The following is a 24,908-nucleotide window of genomic DNA, read 5'->3' as shown; positions in this document are numbered from 1 at the left end:
GCTTTTAGAGTCGACGTTGGCCTGAGTGCGCTCTGGTCTGTGAATCAAACGAGTTCTCTGACGACGAACGGTAATTCGTGTGACCTGAATTAGAGTGAAGGAAACAGTAAGCAGCTTGTAATATTCTGGTGAATCTAATGCCAATTCGTCGAAAGTAAAACGGTTTAATTAAATCCCACAACTGTTTCTTCGAACATTTTTTGTCAAATTCAACACTATGTTTAAAGAGCCATTCCTGCATTTCACATTTTTTACTGGAAAAAGTGGGTGGTTTATCCAACTGAAGCGAATGATACGGTACACCGTCTAAAACCACCACACATTTTTGGTTCAACTTTGCCAATGCAGGAATGAGCTGATTAACCACCCAATTTTGAAAAATTGTCCCGTCCATCGTTTTATGATAGTCTCTATCGTTATTTTTCGAATTTAAAAAATTGTTACAACCATCCAAGAACCCCGTTGAACAACCCGCGTGGAGAATAGTAAACCTTGATCCTTCACTTTTAATTTTGGTGGGATTGCTTTTTAGATCAGTATTGTGCACCCAGCGACGAATGGACGAACCATTTTGATAGATCCATGTTTCATCCAAATACACGAAAGTCAAATTTTCACAAGAATTTAGAAACTGTAAATATGTTCTCAGAAAAGTAATTTTCATGTTTTTGTTCGCATAGAATTTTGCGACCATTTACTTCGCAGTGTTTATAACCCATTGACTTGAGAATTTTGTATAATGTGGTTCGCCCCCCTTTAAATTCCAACTGTTCCCTAGAATATGCCAAAAGACTATCTACAGTGAAATATTCGTTTTTTTTCATGTTTTTAAATTTTGGTCCCCTGTTGATAAAATTTTCGCCACAGTTGATGTTCCCACCTATGTGAAAAAAAAAAAAAATTAAAAACTATCCAGCGTATTTTTACATTACAGAAAATATGTTCGAGAGCCTCATAGTTACTTCTTCGAAAGAAAGATCTATATTATCTATGCTGACAAAATTAAAACATTTATTTGCTTGATAAAAAAATTGCGTCTAATAATTCTGATCTAATAAATGAAGTAGAAAAGTGGCAATCCAACTCAAAGTAAATATCAATCAGACTACGGACAGACAAAAAACTAAATCATGAAATCAGTTTATCCCATGGTTTATCCAACTTAAAGAAAAAATATCAAAGCCTACTTTAATATATAAAGATCGTGAATGGATACTACTACACTTATGGGAGACCCTTGTATATTAAATAACCAGTCATCATGTAGAAAATAAAACATTTATTTTACTTACATAAAAACTTAAAATTAAAATTGAATTGTCTTTATGTAGTTTTCTTTGTGTTTATAAAAATGATTAAATTTTATTTTTGTAAAGACACTGATCGCATTTGTATCATTCAACTTTCGTTTTTTCAAAATGGCATTTATTCATATGAGACGTTAAATAGGTCTTGAGTTTCGTCTTATGTGGACAATATTCGCACTCGTACCACTTGATTTTTTCTTCATTCAAATGTCTAGAAATTACATGACGTTTTAAACGATACGCATTTTTCGCCTTAAATGGACACTCATTACACTGGTGCCATTTGATCTCTTCTTCATTCAAGTGTAAGTTGTCTATGTGAGTTTTCAAAGAATATTTTTTTATAGCTTTAAAAGGACACTGTTCACACTCGTACCATTTAACATCCGTACCGTCGGGATTGATCTGATTTGTGTGGCGGTGAGTTATATGAGTGTTTAAATTAGGAGCACGTCTCGCTTTATATGGACAATATTTGCACTTATATGGTTTAGTATCAAAATGAACCTGTACATGCTGTATTAAACTGCTTTTTACTTTCGTTTTATACGAACACTTGGCACATTCATACCATTTTGGTTCTTCTGAATGATTAACATCTCTGTGTTTATTTAATTCTGAAATAAATTTGCATCTGTATGGACATTTGTCACATTGGTGCCATTTAGCTTCTTTATCATCCAAATGTAGAGTAATTACATGTTTCTTTAAATTGGACCCCCATTTAGTTTTGAATGGGCAATATTTACATTCATAGCGCTTATTTTTGTTGAACAGACACTGATTGCATTCTTCAGTATTTTCACACTTATGCCCATTCCCGTTTTGTTTCTTTAAATGGATATTTATGTGATTTTTTAAAGATGATTTATGCTTACTTTTAAATTCGCACTGTTCGCATTTATACCACGTAATTTTTTCTTCATTTAGATGTTTTAAAGTCACGTGAGTCTGTAAATAAGATTTCGTCCTACATTTATATGGACACTCACTGCATTGGTACCATATACCTTCTTCTTCTTTCAAGTGTAAGTTGTTTATGTGCCTAGTTAAATTACTTTTTATTACAGATTTGTAAGGACATTTTTCACATCTGTGCCATTCAAGATCATGTTCATCTAAGTGGTTTCGTTTTATGTGATTTCTTAAAGTTCTTTTCGATTCGTATTTTAATGGACACTTATGACACGCATATCGTTTGTTTAAATGTTTTTCCATATGGCATTTTAAAATAGCTTCATTTCTAACTGTGTAGGAACATAGCGCACAGCAATACCAACCTTCTCCATCAATTTTCTTGAAATAGAAAATATCTGTCATATTCTCTTTCACAGAACTCACACTTTTGAGATTTTCTTTTTTTCCCGTGCATTCTGAAGCATGTTGAAGCCACTTCAACGACAGATTTGTTTCAAAATCGCACTTTTCGCAAACGTACTTCTGCACACTGAAATCCTGCAGTGATAAATCGTCTCTAGATTCGACTTTAACACCGTGATTTTTATTAATGTGTTGTTTGAACAAAATCGTTAGTTCCGTTTTAAAATCGCAGTCTTTACAATAATACACTTCAATTTCCGCCTTTTCGCACGTATATTTTTTCTGTGATGAACGGTGCCGTCGCACGTGGTTGACCATTAAGAAAAGCGATGTTGTAAAATAGGGACACAGTTTACAGTTGTGGACGTTTTTCCATGAAGATCTTCTCCATGTTCGAAGAGATTCAGTATACTCCAAAGTATACAACATTTTGCTTGCCTAAATCTCCAGAGATAATCGTCAAAGAGTGTCAGTTTAGAAATTTTGACCATCTGACCAGAATTCTAACCTAACTTTTTAAGTCAAAAAGGACGTGATTTTTTGAAAAATACAATTCGAGGCGGATAAGTGGGTGATTGTTCTCGTTTCACCTAAAACACAAAAAATCGATACCAAAAATGCAAATTTTCTGGCAGAAATAATTACAAAATTATTACCAAAGAAAGAGAAGGGTCATAGCACAGGACGTCATAGTTTAAATGTGTTCTCTGGTTTAAATTAAATGACGGTTGAGGCCGAGGCACAGAATATTATACAGTAAGGACAGCTTTTCAAAGGCCCATAAGAAATGCACGTAACGGACTAGAACAACAATAATCGACCGTTGGGTATGGTCATGACCTTGAATTTTGGCTTGAAACTGTAGTGGCAAACCTTGTTACTAAATAAAATTTACCACCATGTCAACATTGTGCGTCAAATTTGACATTTTAGATGTTTGGTATTTAATATTGTAACTGTGATTTATTATTTTTACTGAATAGAAAATGCGCGTTCGAACAAATAAATAGAATAAATAATCTTGTGGAAACTGTAAACAGGACACAGGGGTATTGTATGCTAGTATGGACACAGTTACGAGGGCTTCTTTTATATATCGGCCACATGAAGGTAAAATTGAGTTGGTAGAAAATAGTGAAGCAAATCGTTTTTCTAGGGCTGCAACATAAAAGGTGAATGCTTCACGTAGCATCTTAAACCCGCCACTCACGTTCCAACGCCGCAGTACAATTGTGTTGGATGCGACGAAATTGAAGTGTTTTTGAACGTCTGTGTATGCGATCAAGCAAATCGTTTGAATGTGGACGGTCGGTGAACAAGTCTGTCTGCAGCAGTACAATCGTGTTGTATTGGATGGAAATTTGATCATGTGTGGACATGACTCGACAGTGAGAGCAGCTATAAAAGTACATTTTCGTCATTTCGTCGGACTTGTTGTCATCACGATCGCAAATTTTTAACTGCAAGGTCGTAACGTGTGTGTGTACTGCTGCTTTTTAACAGAATTGTACAACAGTTGCATCCAATACAATCGTACTGCGACGTTGGAACGTGAATGGCCAGCTTTAGGATTACCAAAATGGTGAATCATCATCAAAGGCGTTGAAGTGACAGAGAAGTTTATCATATATGATGACATTTCGTGCAACGGCAAAATAACTACATGTTTCACAGGTGTATTTCATCAAGCATTTCTTCGTTAAGTATCCACAGACATAACTTAAAGAATTTTGTTCCCCCATGTCCAGATGTCTGTAGTCTGTCATATTTACTTCGACAGATTTATGTGCAAAAGTTGTTCAGCTTTAAACTGTATTAATAATTTGACACTGGTTACTATCTTTAGATTCAATTGCTAGTAAAATAGATCCTAAATCATTACAACTATTGGCATTTTCACTGTGCTGTAAAAATTGCATACCAAATAATTTTTTATTGATTATAGAATAATACACTTCTTTATATTTCTTATCAATCACGAGGTGGTCTACCACTGCAGTCCATGTTACTACGAAAAGGTTCTCAGAATCACTTCACTAATTTAACTAACAACAAAAATTCAACCAAAAACATCAAAGTACTTTTCCCATGGAAGATGAAAACAACAGCGTTCACTTTCTGACTCTTTAAACGGTTCACACTTGGCGAAAATTGAAGGCATTGACAAAATAGGTAGTTGATATGTTTATGTTGAAATTAACTTGGTAAAGTGATAGACTTTTATTAATGAATAAAATAAATATAAGCACAATTCTCTTTTATTGTTCAAAATGGCATTTTCTTCGTAGTCTTCATACCACACTCCAAAAATTGGTTTCAGTTTATTAATATTCATTCCATGTTTATATCAGTTCCTTTTACATTGTTTTACGGACGAGCTGTATTTGTAATTTAGGCAACCAATATTCCACTTCGTTTCAAAAATCCCGCCTAATAAAAACGGTTGGGTAAGGACAGAGATAATTGACCAGTAAAGTGAATGACGCGCGAAATTTGAACTCAGTTCATAACACGAGACCCGTATTTCAGTTCCCCGTGTAATCCTTATGGGTGAAATCGAGGCGTCATTTTAACGCTTAAATTCTACCATTAAAGTAATTTTCTTATATATCCCACTACTTGTACCATGAAGACTGATATTTTTACTGTTGATCTTGATACCAAACACGAACGGAACCGGTGGTATTTAATAAATATTTGAATTCAACTTTTACCACTACATTTGCCTCGAACGTATGTCGCACAGTGGTTCATACTGCCATTGACTTCCCCCTCCACATAAATGGCTTTGATTTTCACATGCTAGAGATACGGCTGTGAATTTAAAATGATACATAAAAATATCATATTTGCAAATGTTTTCAATCAATTGCCAAATTTTGATTTAAGAATCATCATCAATCCCAAGCTTTTTTCTTTTCACACATTTTTGCTAGAAAAGGAAAAACTTAGCATTCCTGATTAAACCTTTCATGTACAAGTAAAAATCACTTTCATTTTAGTACCAATTGGGTCTGAAACACCCATTTAAAAAAAATCACAATTTAAACAACAATTTATTTCAAAACAAAGAAAAAGTATTTTACAATAAAAAATTGCACTTCCTAATGCGAAATCTGATTCACTTTTGGTGAAAAACTGACCCACAAACTGTTTTCTTGATGGGCCATTAAAATAGTCCTCGGACACTAATAGTTCTTCGACACTGTGAAGTAGATTTTCTTCAGATCTTTCTAGTTCAGGGCCCGATAGCAAAAGCAGTGCTTCGCTCCTATCAGTTTGTCCTAAGCTTTCATGAAGTTGTACCTCAACATTAGGCTGACTTGGGGATTAAAAGAATTTTCAGAGACAACAGCTCGGACCTCAGCTGATTCACTTTTCTTCAGATGTACGTCTCAAGCACGCAAATTATTGGTCCACAGTACATTATAACGTCCGTGTAGGGCAGGTGTAGCCATATGTTGATATACAAATGCACCTCTTGGGGTTTCACATGTTGCCTCTCTTAAGGAATATCTGTGCATAATAAAACAAAATACGTCATAATTTTACTTGACACAGAATTTATCAATATACATTATGTTAGAGCCTCTGGCGGGGACCTGTTTCACCCCTCCCCACCCGTAAGGGTGGGAGCCAGAGCCACCCCCACCTTGGAACACAGGGTAGCATTCATTCTTAATTCTTAACTCATTCATACACATTCAATTCACAAGTCTCAATTCGTAACTAACATTCAACTATCTCGACCGCACGGTCACATAATATACTATTCTTATTATTCTTATTTATCTAACACTTGTCATTACCAATATACATTTATCTTACTGTTCGCTGGTCTTTATTCATTTATACAAACTTTGACACATTAACTTACCATAATCTTCTCGCATTCTAGCTCGAATAAACTCTTCAAGCACATTTAATTCAGTATACCAATTGACTTTCGCTACATTATTTGACTGTAAAGAATTTTCTCCAACAAAAAAAATGGCAATTGCCCCTATTGTTAACACATGTCTTTCTGTCATTATTAATAACAAATACAAAAAAACCAGTCCACAGATACATACAACCTAATGTGAATCAATATCACAGAACTAATATATCATCCAAAAATTGTGATTATGAATATTATGATTGTTTGTTATGATGAAAATACGAAATCAACTGTCATATTTTGGGGATTTTCACGATCTAAACGTCCCTAGTACCGCAAAATATTCGCGTTCTTTTTCTTTCCCAAGTGTTTCTGGATTTTCTGTTTCACTCATGCGCAAGACGTTAGAAACGATGTACGTTACTTCGATGGATAGCGTTGTTTTTAATTTGCAATATATCTTTAACAGAAGCTTTTTATATAGTTAAACCTTTAGTAACAGGAAGATAATTGTACAGTCTTTATCGCTTGTAGCATGAACTAGTTAAGATTTCTACCTATGCGGCGTATTTTGTCTGTAAAATCAAGCTCCCATAAGAAACCCATAGTAGAATTTTTGAATTATGAACTGCCGCGCATTCTAAATTCTAACCTTACTTTACTGGTCAATTAGGACACATTATTTTTCATCCCCTGATTTATTTTTTTATTTCAATTTTATTACTTTTTAAGTTTGTGCAGTCTTCATTAATAACAATATATAAAAGTGTTTGTCCTCCGGCTGACTGATTCATCAACGTAACTACTGGAGCTAGAAACACGAAACTTGGACAGAAGGTTCCTTTCGTAATGTAAGCATCCATTACCCCTAGGTGGGTGAAATAAGGACTGAAAGTTTGGAGTTAGAGTCCCGTGAATTTTTAAATACGACGGGGGGGGGGGGGGGGGGGTGAAACAAAGCTACTATTCTATAACATAGAAGTATAATACAGTGCATCTTTTTTATAAGTGGCCATAGAGATTTCCATGTTAAATTTTATACCCCATGTTAACTTATGTTTGAGTAAAGATTCAGAGCTGAAATTTTTATTGGATGTAATTTAGGTTATCTTTTGTTGATTTTATTAAAAGTCGTGTTTTAAATTAAAGGACATTTCTTTAAAAAAGTTATAATATTTGGATATTTTTGTCGCTAATATTATAGGCAGCCATGTAAAAACAGACATTTACCTGACCTATCTAACTTGGTTATAAATTTGATATTGTTCTGTATTTAATAAACTTTTGTTGTGCTTATAAAAGTATGTCATAGCTAATCTCGCTGAGATAGTCTCTGTTTTGTATGATTTGTTCACGTCTTACAGGCTGAGGCAAACCATAGTACTCTAAACATTGTCTTCCTAAAGACAGCACCGTGTCTTTAATGGAAATCAGACACTTGTTGTACACTTCATTTATAATTTGAACACTCTCTTGACACTCTGACGGAACTTGCCAAACCCAAAGCTTTGCATGATGACTGGTATGTGGGATAAACGACACTATCAATAGTTTTTAAATCCGAGAATTATGTTGGCCCTTCATTGCATGAAGAAGAGAATCAAGGTAGAAACATTCGGCCTTATTAGGGTGAACGGTGTACATTCTGTCCAAAGCTTGATCTCTTTTGACTCCTGGCGAACCATCGACATTGTTGCCACGTTTTCGTCTCTCAAATTTTGGTACTTTTCCACACATAGTATGAAGGTACTTCAACATAAAGAAGGATTTTTGCAAAATTATCCGTTTTGCAAAGCTCAAAAAATGATAGAAGAGTAGTTTTCTGTGAATTATTTACCTTTTCAGTTACATTATTAAAGTCGTTAGGATTAAAATAGACAGCAGGTCATTTTCCAAGTACACTGTGAGATGAAAAACCGCTTGAAATTGTTCATGTATAGGAAAGGCTCCAGCTGCTAATACATCGACCACTTTCATATAATTTGACCTCATCATTATCATTTTCACGACCAAATAATCCTGGTTGGATCCTTTATTAACATATTTGGATATATATTTAATAGATTTTACAGAGTTACAATACTCTATGTTGATGTGAGCAGAAAAAGTTCAAGACAAAACTGGATTGTACGGTACCACGCATCTGTTATCTAGGGTTACACCATAGAATTCAACCGTGAATCCACCATCCGCGGGACCTCTTCGCCGGTATTGAGGGTAGCTGTCATCGCCTGTTTGGGTTTCTTTCAGGAGAATTCAAGGATATTTTTTGCTACAGCTACCTCCTTACATACACAGGAACACAAAATTAGAATACTTAAGGGAGAAATACTCTGACAATTTGTGACATAAAACGCAACCGTCAACGCTGTTTGGCCTCACGCGTCCGACCGCAGACCGCGTTCGCGTCGCAGTCGCTTACTCGCCCTCCCTATTTCTATACAACTTCTTAAATTTAAAACGATTAGAACTGATTTTTCCAATAATCCTACTACGTCTAATATGCGAAAAACATATTTAACTATTTTAAACTTTGATTTTTAACCACTTTTGGATTAATACTTAACTTCTCGTGTTGCTCACATTTCCACGCAAATTATATTCCGTTGGGGGTGAATATCAAAAAAAATTTAAAATCAGTCAGTCAAGACAAACAATTTTACAGATTACCAAGTTCCAAGTAACAAATGTGTTGGAGGGTATTAATACAGCATTTCAAGTAAATATCGCCATACAAATATTTTTTCTCATATAAACTTTGTCACCTCATTTGATCTTCTTAGGGGTAGAATCCCAAAAATAGCTGAAATACGCGTTACATTATTTGTGTTGAAGAGCATTAATATCAAGTTCCACGCAAAAATTTACAATAAAAATATTTTCCCATACACAATTGGTTACCACGTTTCACCCCCTTAGGGGTTGAATCTTGGAAAATGCTGAAATACCTGTTTTATTATGTGTTGAAGAGCATTAATACCAGGTTCCACGTGAAAATGTACAACAGAAGTAGTTTTCCCGTACAAACTTAGTCACCACTTTTTACACCTTTAGGGGTTGAATTTCTGAAAATGGTGAAATACGTGTTTCGTTACTTGTGTTGAAAAGCATTAATACCAAGTTTCACGTAAATATTAACAACAGAAGGGGTTAGAAAATAGTCTTCCTGTACAAACTTTACCACCCCTTTCCACCCTTTTAGGGGTGGAATTTCCCAAGTTCCTTTCTTAGTGGATGCTTATATCACAAAAGGAAACTACTGTCCAAATTTCATGTTTCTAGCTTCAGTAGTTTAGACCCTGCGTTGATGAATCAGTCAGTCAGGACAAACAATTTTATATGTATAGATAATTAATATATATTACTTTTCCTGTGCGGCTTTAGCTCGGCTCGCATCGACGTATGCGGCCGGCCTCCGTATCGGTTCCTAGGCGCTGTTGCCAGTTCGCACAGCACGGCTTGTTAGTAAAGGAGGCAGTGATAAGGCCGATTTGGAAATCGACTTGATATGGAAGTGATTTTACTCTGTTTTCATAGAAAATATATATATATATATATATATATATATAGTGGCAGCGCCAAGTATCTAATTTGTTTATGAAATTGAGTTATTCATACGAAAATATTTAGAATACGAAAGTGCATAATTATTTTCGTATCAATAACTGTCAGAAAAAGTACGCAGCGTTCTATTTTCTTTTTAATTTTATAGATAGGTCGTGAAGTTACTAACTAGGGATATTTTTCATTTGGCCAACATGCCTCAACCAACCTAACCTATTAAACGTGAACAAATAATCATTTTTGTAATTATCTAAGCCCGAAAATGATTACACGTACTGTAAATTTACTGTGCTTTAGTTGAAACGCCAACAATCACGGTCTAATCAGCTCAAATTGTATTTTTCAAAAAATCGAAACGTCATTTTTCACGTGAAAAAGTTAGGTTAAAGATGAAAGTTTTATAACCTTCTTGCAAGAGTCCTGGAAGGATATTTTAGTAACCAAATTTGCATTCCCTTGCCCAGTGTAATACTAATAAGACGTTTCAGGCAACCAAAATGTCAACTTTGGAGTATTCCGAATCACTTCGAGAATGGGGAAGATCTTCCTGGAAAAACGTCCACAACTATAAACTGTGTCCCTATTTTACAACATCGCTTTTCTTAATGGTGAACCACGCGAAACGACACCGTTCATCTCTGGAAAAATATACGTGCGAAAACGCTAAAATTGAAGAGTATCATTGTAAAGGCTGCGATTTTAAAACGGAACTAACGATTCTGTTCAAACAACACATTAATAAAAATCACAGCTTTAAAAGCGAATCTGGGGACGATTTATCACTTCAGGACTTCAGTGTACGAAATTACGTTTGCGAAAAGTGCGATTTCGAAACAAATTTGTCGTTGAAGTGGTTCCAACATACTTCAGAATGCACGGGAAAAAAAGAAAATCTAGCAAGTGTGAGGTCTGTGAAAGAGAATACAAATATTTTCCATTTCAAGAAAATTGACGGAAAACGTTGGTATTATTGTACGAAATGTTCCTACAAAGTTAGAAATAAAACTAAGTTAAAATATCATATGGCAAAACATGATTTAAACAAACAACATGCGTGTGATAAGTGTCCATTTAAAACCGTATATAAAGCAACTTTAAGAGATCACAAAAAACGAAACCACTTAGACGAGCGAGATGTTGAATGGCACAAATGTGAAAAATGTCCTTTCAAAACTCTACAAAAAAGTAATTTAATTAGGCACGTAAACAGCTTACATTTGAAAGATGAAGAAGGTGAATGGTACCAATGCGATGAGTGTCCATACAAAACTAGGAATAAATGTCATTTAAAGACTCACGCAATTGTAAAACATGTTACGTGGTACGAATGCGAACTGTGCCAATTTAAAACAAGGGACAAAAGATCTTTAAGACACCACGAGAATGTGATACATTTAAAGAAACAAAATGCCGAATGGTGGAAGTGTAAAAAGTGTTCATTTAAAACGGTAACTTTGTCAAAAGAATGTAATGAATGTCTGCTCAACAAAAATAAGCGGTATGAATGTAAATATTGCCCATACAAAACTAAGTGGAGGCCGAATTTACAAAAGCATGTAATTGCTCTACATGTGGATGACAAAGAAATTAAATGGCACCAATGTGACAAATGTCCATACAGAAGTAAATTTAAAGAAGGTTTAAAGAAACACGAAGATTATAATCATTCAGAAGAAGCAAAGTGGTATGAATGTGCCAAGTGTTCGTATAAAACCAAAGCAAAAGACAATTTAATACAGCATGTAAATGTTCATTTTGACATCAAACAAAATCAGTGCGAATATTGTCCATTTAAAACGAAACGCAGATATTATTTAAAGACCCATATAAGTAAGCGCCACAAAAATCAGATCTATTCAGATGGTAAAGATGTTAAATGGTATAAATGTGAAAAATGTTCTTTCAAAACTAGAAGAAAAGATTGTTTAAAAAGGCACATAACCAACTTACATTCGAATGAAGAAGACATCAAATGGCATCAGTGTAATGAGTGTCCATTTAAGGCAAAACTTTTGCATCAATTAAAATCTCATATAATTTGTAGACATTCGAATGAAGAAAAAATCAAGTGGTACGAGTGCGAATATTGTCCACATAAGACGAAACTCAAGACCTATTTAACCTCCCATATGAATAAATACCATTTTGAAAAAACGGACGCTAATAAATGGCACAAATGCCATCAGTGTGCTTACAAAACCAAAACTGTATCATTGCTTTATAAACACCAAGAAAAACGACATAAATAGGACTTAATTTACTTTAAGTTTGGCGTAGTTTAGAATGAAGAAAGAAACTAAATGTTTTCCACTTTAAATAAATATATATTTATTATTATTATTGGTATTATTATTATTTACCGCGTTATCTGTTTACAATACAAAATACGCGAATGTGGATGTTCACAATTTGAGCGAGTAATAACATAGATTAATATAGATGCGACATACAGGTAGATTTTGCAAAACCACCCTTATTGACATTGGAATTCTCAAGCGCCAAATTGAAATAGTCGATGCCAATGAAAAAACTTGTTTCACTACAACTCGTCGCCTGAGAACTTGTTTGATCAACAGACCAGAGCGCGCTCAGGCCAATGTCGACTCTAAGCGTTCAGAAGCGATTTGGTTGGTTTGGACTATAGAGTTGTTTGGTCATTTCAAAATATAATTTTCAACAAAATTTTTGAAATTTCACTTAAAACATCCTGTAGATTTCGGGTCGCAGAAGTCATATCCGTTTTCATTTCTTCGATAACTACAATGGTTCTCCCAAAATCGTCCTTTTAAATATTTAAAAATATGCAAAATCACCCCAATTTCCCGTCAATTTTCAACAAAATGTTCGAAATTTCATTTAATCCATTTTCTTGTAGATTTCGAGCCGCAGAAATCATATTCGTTTTCATTTCTTCGATAACTCCAATGGTTTTCCCAGAATCGTCCTTTGAAATATTCAAAAATATTCAATTGGTCGTTTGTTATAACGAGTAGGTGAATATTTTTGGTACATATTTAGATGATTTTACATATTTTGTTTAACTAAGAATTAATTCTTTATTTGTGTTTTATACTAGCAAAACGTCTTAAACTAAGAATATTGTTGAAATCGTAATAACCCAATGGATTTTTTCATTTCAAGAACTGGGAAAATGAAAACATCGGATAATTGTAAAATCGAAAAATTGACAGTTTATAAATGTGAAATTTGAAAAATTGTAAATTTGAAAAAACTTCAATGGAAAAACAGAAAATCTAAAACCGACAAGTCGAAAAATCGATAGATTAAGAAATCAAAACATTTGAAAAATCGAAAATTTTAAATATTGAAAAATTAAAATACCAAAAAATTGAGAAATCTAAAATTTAAAAATCGGAAAAGTAAAAGGTCGACACATCGAAAAATGCAGACGTCAGAAATGGAAAAGTCGAAGAACAGAAATATTGAAAAAACCCAAAACTGAAATATCGAAAAACTGAAAAATCCCAAAACTAAAATATTTAAAAACTGAGAATCTAAAGAATCGAAAAATTGAGAAATCGAAAAATAAGTAAACTGAAATGTCCAAAAACTGAGAAATTAAAAAATTGAAAAATTGAGAAATCGAAAAATGAAAAAGGTTAAGATGAAAAATCGAAACCTGAAAAAATAGAAAAATTGATAAACCTAAAAACCTGAAAATTCAATTAATCGAAAAATCGACAAATAAAGGGTTTATAAAAGTCAAAAATTGAAAAATCGAAATATTTAAAAATCGTAAAATTGAATAATAAATAGGAGTAAACTGAAACTAAAATTTCGTAAAGCTGAGAATTCAAAAGTTGAAACAGCAAGAAATTATAGATTAGGATGTGTATCAGATCACGGATCGTGGTTTATAAATCAAATCGTTTCCGAACGCTTAGAGTCGACATTGCGAAATTTTTTATTCCAATTTTTTTGTTGCAGTAAAACTATTTTAGGGATTTTATTTTTAAATAATGTCGCAATGATCTGTGAATCTGTCACAATGACAAATCATCTATGCTGACAAAATTAAAACATTTGTTTGCGTCTAATAATTCTAATCCAATAATAACTGAAGTAGAAAAGTGGTAATCAAGCTCAAAGCAAATGTCAATCAGACTACTCACAGACAAAAAACTAAATAATCAAATCAGTTTGTCCAACTTAAATAAAAAATATAAAATATCAAAGCCCACTTTACTATATAAAGATCGTGAATGGATAATAGTTACCACACTTATGGCAGACCCTTGTGTATTAAATAACTAGTTATCATGTAGAAAATACAACATTTTTTTTTCTCTTAAAATTTTAATTAAAAATTAGTCACAAAATATTTAAAAGCTACTATTAAAGCAGAAGGTGTACTTACATAACAACTTAAAAATAAATATAATTCTCTTTGTGTAGTTTTCTTTGTATTTATAAAAATACGATTAAATTTTACTTTTGTAAAAACTGATCGCATTTGTATCATTCAACTGTCGTTTTTTCAAAATGACACGTATTCATATGAGACGTTAAATAGGTCTTGAGTTTCGTCTTGTGTGGACAATATTCGCACTCGTACCACTTGATTTTTTCTTCATTCAAATGTCTAGAAATTACATGACGTTTTAAACGATACGCATTTTTCGCCTTAAATGGACACTCATCACACTGATGCCATTTGATCTCTTCTTCATTCAAGTGTAAGTTGTTTATGTGAGTTTTCAAAGAATATTTTTTTACAGTTTTAAAAGGACATTGTTCACACTCGTACCATTTAACATCCTTACCATCGGGATTGATCTGATTTGGGTGGCGGTGACTCATATGAGTGTTTAAATCAGGAGCACGTCTTGCTTTATATGGACAATATTTGCACTGATACAATCTGATTTCCAAATGGATCTGTACATGCCGCATTAAATACTTTTTTATTTTAGTTTTATACGAACACTTGGTACATTCATACCACTTTGGTTCTTCTGAATGATTAACATCTCTGTGTTTCTTTAATTCTGAAATAAATTTGCTTCTGTATGGACATTTGTCACATTGGTGCCAATTAATTTCATTGTCATTCAAATGTAGAGAAATTACATGTTTTTGTAAATAGGACCCCCATTTAGTTTTGAATGGGCAATATCTACATTCGTACGGCTTATTTTTGTCGAGCAGACACTCACTGCATTCTTCATCGTTTTCACACTTATGCCCATTCCCGTTTTGTTTCCTTAAATGGATATTTATGTGATTTTTTAAAGACGATTTATGCTTAGTTTTAAATTCGCACTGTTCACATTTATACCACGTAATTTTTTCTTCATTTAGATGTTTTAAAGTCACGTGAGTTTTTAAATAAGATTTCGTCCTACATTTATATGGACACTCACTGCATTGGTACCATATACCTTCTTCTTCTTTCAAGTGTAAGTTGTTTATGTGCCTAGTTAAATCACTTTTAATTACACTTTTGTAAGGACATTTTTCACATCTGTGCCATTCAAGATCACGTTCATCTAAGTGGTTTCGTTTTATGTGATTTCTTAAAGTTCTTTTCGATTCGTATTTTAATGGACACTTATGACACGCATATCGTTTATTTAAATAATGTTTTTCCATATGGCATTTTAAAATAGCTTCATTTCTAACTTTGTAGGAACATAGTGCACAGCAATACCAACCTTCTCCATCAATTTTCTCGAAATAGAAAATATCTGTCGTATTCTCTTTCACAGAACACACACTTTGGGTATTTTCTTTTTTTTTCGTGCATTCTGAAGTATGTTGAAGCCACTTCAACGACAGATTTGTTTCAAAATCGCACTTTTCGCAAACGTACTTCTGCACAGTGAAATCCTGCAGTGATAAATCGTCCCGCGATTCGCTTTTAACACAGTGATTTTTATTAATGTGTTGTTTGAACAGAATCGTTAGTTCCGTTTTAAAATTGCACTCTTTACAATAATACTCTTCAATTTTGGCGTTTTCGCACGTATATTTTTCCTGAGATGAACGGTGTCGTCGCACGTGATTCACCATTAAGAAAACCGATGTTGTAAAATAGGGACACAGTTTACAGTTGTGGACGTTTTTCCATGACGATCTACCCCATTCTCGAAGTGATTCGGAATACTCCAAAGTTGACATTTTGGTTGCCTAAAACGTCTTATTAGTATTACACTGGGGAAGGGAATGCAAATTTGGTTACCATAATATCCGTCCACGACTCTTACAAAAAGGTTATGAAACTTTGATCATTAACCTAACATTTTCACGATAAAAATTACTTGAAAAATACAATTTGAGTAGATTAGACGGTGCTAGGGCGTGATTGATCGCGTTTCAGCTAAAACACAGTAAATTTACAGTACATGTAATCATTTTCGGGCTTAAATAATTACAAAACATTTTAAAGGTTAGGTTGGTTGACGTATGGTCAAATAGAAAATATCCCTAGTTAGTAACTTCAATTGGTATCTATTGGCTACACTTGTTAAATGAGTCCACTAGGTTTCCGATAACAACATTTTTATTAACAATATTATTTCCGAAATTGTTAATGGCTAGTTTTGTAATAGTCTTCATTAACCAATTCGGTCGTTAAATAACTACTAATAACTATGTTTTACATCTCCATGAACTTAAAAAACAATCGATCGTTGCCTACCGTATATCTAATACTACTACTATTAGATATATGTTGCCTACCGAAAATGCATGAAGCATGAAACCATAGACTAATATAAATGCGAGATACAGGCTGATTTTGCAAAACCACCCTTATTGACATTGGAGTCCTCAACCGGCAAAGACAAGCGCCAAATTTAAATAGTCGATGCCAATAAAAAAACTTGTTTCATTACAACTTGTCGTTTGAGAACTTGTTTGATTAACAGACCAGATCGCGCTCAGGCCAATGTCGACTCTAAGCGTTCAGAAGCGATTTGGTTGGTTTGGACTATAATTTCTGCGGGAAATAGTTGTTTGGTCGGTTTTTATAACGACTAAGTGAATATTTCTGGTACATATTTAGATGATTTTACATATTTTGTTTAACTAAGAATTAATTCTTTATTTGTGTTTTATACCAGCCAAACGTCTTAAATTAAGAATATTGTTGAAATCGTAATAACCCAATGGATTTTTTTCGGGAAAATGTTTTGGAAACACTGTATTTGTATGAATTTTTAAATGTTTTTAGTGACAATTTTTGTGGTTGTTTTCGATACACTGTGTGATATTAACAGCGAGAAAAAAAAATGAAAATTAAAATAATCGAAAATTCGAAAAATCGAGAAATGTAATAATAGAAAAAACGAAACCTTAAAAAATCGTAAAACCGAAAAATTGAAAAATCGAAATATCGAAGAAATGAAAATCGAAAAATAAAACATCAGAAAATCGAAAAAAAGTAGAATTCAAAAATTTAAAATTTAAAAACCGAATAACGAAAAATCGAGAAATCGAAACTCCCAAAATTAAAAAGTCGGATAACTGAAAAACCGAAACATCGAAAAACTGATAAATCGAAAAATCAAAAGATCAAGAAATGGTGGAGTCGAAAAGTCGAACAATTGAGAAACCGAAATAGGCCAAAATTGAAAAATCGAAAAGTTAAAAATTGAACGATTTATAAATTGACAATCAAAATATCGGAAAATTGATGAAGTCGAAACATTGAAAAATAGAGAAATCGACAAACAAAAAGTTAAAAGTTGAAAAATTGGAAAAGCGGAAAAATAAAAAAAAGAAAAAATTTAAAACTGGAAAAATGAGAAACCGAAATAGGCCAAAATAAAAAATTGAAAAACCGATAAATCGAAAACCTGAGCAATCAAATCTCGATAAATCGGGAATGAAAAATTAACAAATCGAAAAATTGAAAAACAGAACATCTAAAACCAGAAAGTCGAAAAATCGAAAGACTAAGAAATATTGAAAAACTAAAATATCAAAAGATTGAACAATCTAAAATTTAAAAATCCAAAAATTGAAAAATCGAAAAAGTAAAACACATCGAAAAATCCAGAAGTCAAAAATAGAAAAACCGAAGAATAGAAATATTGAAAAATCCTAAAACTGAAATATCTAAAAAGTGAAAAATCGAAAAATCAAAAAAGTGAAGTCGAAAAATAGAAACCTTAAAAAATCGAAAAATTGAAAAATCAAAAAATTAAACAATTGAAGAACAGAAAAATCGAAACACTCGAAGGTCAAGAAATGGGAAAATCAAAACATAGATTAATTGAAAAATCGAAAAATTGAGGGTTTATGAAAGTCAAATTTGAAAAATTAAAAAATCGAAAATTTGACAAAATGACAATTGAAAAACATAACTTCCAAAACGGGGAAGTCGAAAAATCAAAAAAAAAATTCGAAAACTTGAAAAATTCAAATACATATCGAAGAACTGAACTGAAAAATCGAGAAATCGAAAAATCTAAAATTTTAAAAATTAAAAAATCTAAAATTTAAAAATCGAAAAAGTAAAAAGGTAGACACATCGAAAAATCCAGAAGTCAAAAATAGAAAAGCCGAAGAATTGAAGTATTGAAAAATTCTAAAACTGAAATATCTAAAAATTGAAAAATCAAAAAATCAAAAAATCAAAAAAGTGAAGTCGAAAAATAGAAACCTTAAACAATCGCAAAATTGAAAAATCAAAAATCTGAAAAATCAAAAAATTAAAGAATTGAAGTACAGGAAAATCGAAACATTCGAAGGTCATGCAATGGGAAAATCAAAACATCAATTAATTCAAAAATCGAAAAATTGAGAGTTTATGAATGTCAAATTTGAGAAATTAAAAAATCGAAAATTTGACAAAATTACAATTGAAAAACAAAATCCAAAACGGGGAACTCGAAAAATCAAAAGATTAAGAAATCGAAACCTTTGAAAAATTCAAATATCGAAGAACTGAACTGAAAAATCGAGAAATTGAAAAACCTAAAATTTTAAAAATTAAAAAATCTAAAATTTAAAAATCGAAAAAGTAAAAAGGTAGACACATCGAAAAATCCAGAAGTCAAAAATCGAGAAGTCGAAGAATCGAAATATTGAAAAACCCCAAAACTGAGATATCGAAAAACTGAAAAATCCGAAAACTGAGACATCCAAAAATTGAGAACCTAAAAAGTCAAAAAATTGAGCAATCGAAAAATCCCAAAAGGGAAGTAGAAAAACCGGAACCTTAAAAAACTAAAAAATGAAAAATCGAAAAATTAAAGAATTGAAGAACAAGAATATCGAAACGTTCGAAAGTCAAGAAATGGGAAAATGAAAAAAGCGAAAAATTGAAAAACAGAAAATCTAAAACCGAGAAGTGGAAAAATCGATAGACTAAGAAATCAAAACATTTGAAAAATTGAAATATGCAAAAGCTGAAATGAAAAATGGAGAAATCGAAAACTCTAAAATTTTAAATATTGAAAAATTAAAATACCAAAAAATTGAGAAATCTAAAATTTAAAAATCGAAAAAGTAAAAAGTCGACACATCGAAAAATGCAGAAGTCAGAAATGGAAAAGTAGAAGAACAGAAATTTTGAAAAATCCCAAAACTGAAATATCTAAAAACTGAGAATCTAAAGAATCGAAAAAATGAGAAACAGAAAAATCAAAAAAGTGAAGTCGAAATATCAAAACCTTAAAAAAATCGAAAAATTGAAAAATCAAAAACCTGCAAAATCGTAAGATCGAAAAATTGAATAATAAGTAAACTGAAAAATCCCAAAACTGAAATGTCCAAAAACTGAGAAATTAAAAAATTGAAAAATTGAGAAATCGAAAAATCAAAAGATCAAGAAATGGTGGAGTCGAAAAGTCGAACAATTGAGAAACCGAAATAGGCCAAAATGAAAAAATCGAAAAGTTAAAGATTGAACAATTTATAAATTGAGAAATTGACAATCAAAACATCGAAAAATCCAAATCCCGATAAATCGAGAAATAAAAAAAAATTAAAAATTCGAAAAATTGAAAAATTCAAATATCGAAGAACTGAACAGAAAAATCGAGAAATTGAAAAATCTAAAATTTTAAAAATTAAAAAATCTAAAATTTAAAAATCGAAAAAGTAAAAAGGTAGACACATCGAAAAATCCAGGAGTCAAAAATCGAGAAGTCGAAGAATCGAAATATTGAAAAACCCCAAAACTGAGATATCGAAAAACTGAAAAATCCGAAAACTGAAACATCCAAAAATTGAGAACCTAAAAAGTCAAACAATTGAGCAATCGAAAAATCCAAAAAGGGAAGTAGAAAAACCGGAACCTTAAAAAACTAAAAAATAAAAAATCGAAAAATTAAAGAATTGAAGAACAAGAATATCGAAACGTTCGAAAGTCAAGAAATGGGAAAATGAAAAAAGCGAAAAATTGAAAAATCGAAAATTTGAAAAAACTTCAATTGAAAAACAGAAAATCTAAAACCGCGAAGTCGAAAAATCGATAGATTAAGAAATCAAAACATTTGAAAAATTCGAAAACATAAAAATCGGAAATATCGAAGAACTGAAATGAAAAATCGAGAAATCGAAAAATCGAAAATTTTGAATATTGAAAAGTGAAAATACCAAAAAATTGAGAAATCTAAAATTTAAAAATCGAAAAAGTAAAAAAATGCAGAAGTCAGAAATGGAAAAGTCGAAAAACAGAAATATTGAAAAATCCCAAAACTGAAATACATATCTAAAAACTGAGAATCTAAAGAATCGAAAAATAAAAAAAGTGAAGTCGAAATATCGAAACCTTAAAAAAATCGAAAAATTGAAAAATCAAAAACCTGCAAAATCGTAAGATCGAAAAATTGAATAATAAGTAAACTGAAAAATCCCAAAACTGAAATGTCCAAAAACTGAGAAATTAAAAAATTGAAAAATTGAGAAATCTAAAAATCAAAAAAGATAATATGAAAAATCGAAAAACTGAGAATTCGAAAGTTGGAACAACAAGAAATTATGGCCGAAACCGGTTAGGAAGTGTATGAGATCACGGATTATGGCTTAAAAATCAAATCATTTCCGAACGCTTAGAGTCGACATTGGCCTGAGTGCGCTCTGGTCTGTGGATCAAACAAGTAAGCAGCTTGTAATAGTCTGGTAAATCTAGTGTCAATTTGTCGAAAGTAAACCGTGTCATTAAAAATATTAAGACATTTTTTCTAGTTAATTTTATTCCTAACACTGTTGCCAACATAAGTCGAGGAGTCCTCAACCGTCATTTAATTTAAACTATGACGCTTCTCTATGTTCTCTGATGAAACGTATTTAAAAAATTTAGTGTTCATGGTTCCGGAGAGAGATTTTCGATTTATAAACAATTGAGAGGTGTTTTAACTGAATTTTCTAGTGTTGCAAAATAACGGTTATCTAAAACTTTACCCGTCTCATTTTTAATTTTGTCAGTCCTTATTTTGGTAGTGATAAGTGAATTTCGAGCCCAAAAATAAAAATTATCCGGAACCATCGGTAGACGAAAATTTTCAATCTGTTTTTCGGAGAATGTGCCGTAAAAATTGAGTAAGACACCCAAACTTTTTAACTTTTTAATTGCTCTATTTTTGAATTTGACACAATTATTTTTATCAGTTCCAATTCCAAAGAATTTTCGTAATTTATTGATATTCTCTTGCACAAAATGAATTGATTTTATTGTTCAGGTCGATAAACTGGTCTTAAATAGCAAAACAGTTTTTCCACAATACTTAATGGTGTTCCACTTATGTACATTACTTTGGCTAAAGCTTCATGGCATTTTTTCTGTAGGAATTATTTGTAATTTTAGTAAAACTGCAGGTTCTACAAAGGAAAAAATCACACCTTTTCAAACTCATTCATAGTATCAAAGAATGGAGGTATCCTTGATGAACTTCCGGTATTCAAAGACCTTGAAGGAGTGCTTTCTAAATTGGAATTTGTGTGTATGTCTGAATGCTCCAATTGTTTCAAAGATGAAATTGATGTAGCAGGATTTCTAATAAGCACTTCCGAAACTGAAATGTTACCTTGAACTTCTGAAGAGACTATAATAAACACCGTCAAGCGCGCATGACATATAAAGTTTGAGGTTATGTTAGAAACCCGCCAGTGGGAATGTTTCCACCTAGTGATGTGAGTGTATAATACAGGCTGTATAATACCACGGTTTAAAACTGTATTATACGGTATGTATAAAATGTTTTTATACCACTGGTATAAAATTAAATTTTTAGGTTATATCAATCGTAGTTTTTTTAACTTATTAAGTTACATTAAAAGCAATTTATCATTGCAAAATAATATTTATGATTATGAGGATGACAATGAGAATATCCTCAAATTGCAAGACGATGTATTTAGATAATGATGTCGACATTGCCGAAGATAACATCACGTAGTTGATGAAGGTCAATAAAACAATAGTCTCTACTTTTGTTAATTTTTTTTTTTAATTGAGAAAAATGTTTTATTTTCATATTTACATAGTTTATTGTTTTTTTTTTTATAATAAATTCTTCGTGAAGTGTTTTTCTTTTATTCTCTCTACTAATTAGTAAATCACCAGATGACGTTTACCATAAAGCTAAAAATGAAAAATGTTGGCGCCAAAATTTGAATATAATACCATATAAAATACCGTATAAAACGGTATTATACCATGGTTTTATACCGCAAAAATAAAATACGGTATTTTTACATCACTATTTCCACCTCACATCAGACATCAGTATAATAAGATTAATAGGTAAGGAGGTAGATAATAAAATAACAAACACTGTGATGCTAATTTTTGAGGCATTATATTTATTTAAAGTGGAGAATAAAACATTTAGTTTTTTTCTTAATTCGAAACTACACCAAACTTAAAGTAAATTAAGTCCTATTTATGTCGTTTTTCTTGGTGTTTATAAAGCAATGATAGAGTTTTGGTTTTGTAAGCACACTGATGGCATTTGTGCCACTTATTAGCGTTCGTTTTATCAAAATGGCATTTATTTATGTGTTTCGTTAAATAGTTCTGGAGTTTCGCCTTATGTGGACAATATTCGCACTCGTACCATTTGATTTTTTCATCACTCAAATGTTTCAAAATTGTGTGATATTTTAATTGATACGAATGTTTAGCCTTAAATGAACACTCATTGCATTGGTGCCATTTGATGTCTTTGTCATCCAAATGTAGAGACGTTACATGTTTTTCTAAATACGACTCCCATCGAGTTTTGAATGGGCAATATTTACATTCGTACCCTTTATTTTTGTTGACCAAACACCGATTGCATTCTTTCGATTTAACGTCTTTTTTAAACGAATTTACGGTTTTAAATGAACACTTTTTACACTTCCACCATGCGGTATTTTGTTTCTTTAAATGGATTACTTTCTCGTGGTGTGTTAAAGATCTTTTGTCCTTTGTTTTAAATTGGCACTGTTCGCATTCGTACCATGTAACATGTTTTACAATTGCGTGAGACTTTAAACGATTTTTATTCCTTGTTTTGAAATGACAGTCATTGCATTGAAACCATTCACCTTCTTCTTCTTTCAAGTGTACGTAATTTATGTGCCTGGCTAAACTGTTTTTTATTCTGGTTTTGTATGGGCACTTTTCACATTTATGCCACTGAATATCTCGTTTGTTTAAGTGGTTTCGTTTTGTGTGATTGCTTAGATTTCCTTTCCATTTGGTTCTAAATGGACACTTATCACACTCATATTGTTTGTTTAAATCATGTTTTGCCATATGACATTTTAAAACAGATTTATATTTAGCTTTGAAGGAACATAGCGCACAGTAATACCAACGTATTCCGTCAATTTGCTTGAAATTGAAATTATATGTGGCATTTTCATTTGAAGAACTCACACTTGGGATATTTTCTTTTTTTTCCACGCATTCTGAAGTATGTTCACCCCACTTTAACAACAAATTTGTTTCAAAACCGCACTTTTCGCAAACGTACGTCTGCACACTGAAGTCTTGCAGTGATAAATTATCCCTAAATTCGCTTTTAACACTGTGATTTTTATTAATGTGTTGTTTGAACAGAATCGTTAGTTCCGTTTTAAAATCGCAGTCTTTACAATAATACACTTCAATTTTGGCGTTTTCGCACGTATATTTTTCCTGTGATGAACGGTGCCGTCGCACGTGGTTTACCATAAAGAAAATCGATGTTGTAAAATAGGGGCACAGTTTACAGTTGTGAACGTTTTTCCATGAAGATCTTCCCCACGCTCGAAGAGATTCAGTATACTCCAAAGTTGACATTTTGCTTGCCTAAATCTCCAGAGATAATCGTCAAAGAATGTCAGTTTAGAAGTTTTGACCATCTGACCAGAATTCTAACCTAACTTTTTAAGTCAAAAAGGACGTGATTTTTTGAAAAATACAATTCGAGGCGGATAAGTGGGTGATTGTTCTCGTTTCACCTAAAACACAAAAAATCGATACCAAAAATGCAAATTTTCTGGCAGAAATAATTATAAAATTATTACCAGAGAACATAGAGAAGCGTCCAGGGAGGGTATTCTATGGAAGCGTCATAGCACAGGACGTAATAGTTTAAATTAAATGACGGTTGAGGCACAGAATACTATACAGTAAGGACAGCTTTTGAAAGACAATAAGAAATGCACGTAACGGACTAGAACAACAATAATCGACCGCTGGGTAAGAACATGACCTTGAATTTTGGCTTGAAACTGTAGTGGCAAACTTTGTTACTAAATAAAATTTACCACCATGTCAACATTGTGCGTCAAATTTGACATTTTAGATGTTTGATATTTAATATTGTAACTGTGATTTATTATTTTTACTGAACAGAAAATGCGCGTTCGAACAAATAAATAGAATAAAT

General features: G+C 32.2%; 5 protein-coding genes and 1 long non-coding RNA gene across 10 annotated transcripts in view; 1 reads left to right on the top strand and 5 right to left on the bottom strand.

Moving 5' to 3' along the window:
* The window catches only part of LOC135140730 (zinc finger protein 91-like), a 29,861-nt gene extending 17,450 nt beyond the window's left edge, over positions 1-12,411 (top strand). For 2 of the 3 annotated variants that reach the window (XM_064071391.1, XM_064071392.1), the window contains one exon: positions 10,560-12,411. In XM_064071391.1, the coding sequence (XP_063927461.1) occupies positions 10,569-12,320 (1,752 nt within the window). In that variant the 5' untranslated portion in view covers positions 10,560-10,568 and the 3' untranslated portion in view covers positions 12,321-12,411. Of the gene's footprint in view, positions 1-10,267; positions 10,508-10,559 lie in introns of those variants that run through there. The other variant, XM_064071389.1, reaches the window with a different exon arrangement.
* The window catches only part of LOC135140744 (RE1-silencing transcription factor-like), a 163,667-nt gene that overhangs the window by 115,626 nt on the left and 23,133 nt on the right, over positions 1-24,908 (bottom strand). The window lies entirely within an intron of this gene.
* Positions 1,265-3,459, bottom strand: LOC135140448 (zinc finger protein ZFAT-like). Of its 2 annotated transcripts, none has more exons than XM_064070996.1 (2): positions 3,273-3,459; positions 1,265-3,217 (listed from the first exon to the last, which is right to left on the bottom strand). In XM_064070996.1, exon 2 carries the CDS (start codon positions 3,054-3,056, stop codon positions 1,395-1,397), a length of 1,662 nt encoding a protein of 553 aa, XP_063927066.1. In that variant the 5' UTR covers positions 3,057-3,217; positions 3,273-3,459; the 3' UTR covers positions 1,265-1,394. The 2 variants fall into 2 exon arrangements, with proteins under 2 accessions (XP_063927066.1, XP_063927067.1); XM_064070997.1 differs by having other exon boundaries at positions 3,284-3,459.
* On the bottom strand, positions 5,667-7,172 carry LOC135140592 (uncharacterized). The gene is made up of 2 exons (XR_010282267.1): positions 6,505-7,172; positions 5,667-6,143 (listed from the first exon to the last, which is right to left on the bottom strand). It is a non-coding gene; the product is annotated as an uncharacterized LOC135140592 (long non-coding RNA).
* LOC135140397 (zinc finger protein 208-like) lies at positions 14,409-16,526 on the bottom strand. The gene is made up of 3 exons (XM_064070923.1): positions 16,467-16,526; positions 16,274-16,411; positions 14,409-16,221 (listed from the first exon to the last, which is right to left on the bottom strand). The coding sequence occupies exons 2-3, from the start codon at positions 16,274-16,276 to the stop codon at positions 14,551-14,553; spliced, it is 1,674 nt and encodes a 557-aa protein (XP_063926993.1). The 5' UTR covers positions 16,277-16,411; positions 16,467-16,526; the 3' UTR covers positions 14,409-14,550.
* LOC135140493 (zinc finger Y-chromosomal protein-like) lies at positions 22,778-24,638 on the bottom strand. Its single transcript, XM_064071067.1, has 2 exons — positions 24,544-24,638; positions 22,778-24,477 (listed from the first exon to the last, which is right to left on the bottom strand). The coding sequence occupies exon 2, from the start codon at positions 24,314-24,316 to the stop codon at positions 22,925-22,927; it is 1,392 nt and encodes a 463-aa protein (XP_063927137.1). The 5' UTR covers positions 24,317-24,477; positions 24,544-24,638; the 3' UTR covers positions 22,778-22,924.

The sequence above is a fragment of the Zophobas morio genome, unplaced genomic scaffold (genome assembly GCF_036711695.1).
Source record: "Zophobas morio isolate AGI-343-1 ecotype UQ-CSIRO unplaced genomic scaffold, CSIRO_AGI_Zmor_V1 ptg000040l, whole genome shotgun sequence".
Classification (NCBI taxonomy): Eukaryota; Metazoa; Arthropoda; class Insecta; order Coleoptera; family Tenebrionidae; genus Zophobas; species Zophobas morio.
The sequence above is the reverse complement of the archived record's forward strand: the minus strand, read 5'-3'. Positions and strand labels throughout refer to the sequence as shown.

Excerpts from the sequence above, each read along its gene's own strand:
- LOC135140448 (XM_064070996.1), bottom strand. The coding sequence starts at position 3,056 with ATGTTGTATACTTTGGAGTATACTGAATCTCTTCGAACATGGAGAAGA.
- LOC135140493 (XM_064071067.1), bottom strand. The coding sequence starts at position 24,316 with ATGTCAACTTTGGAGTATACTGAATCTCTTCGAGCGTGGGGAAGATCT.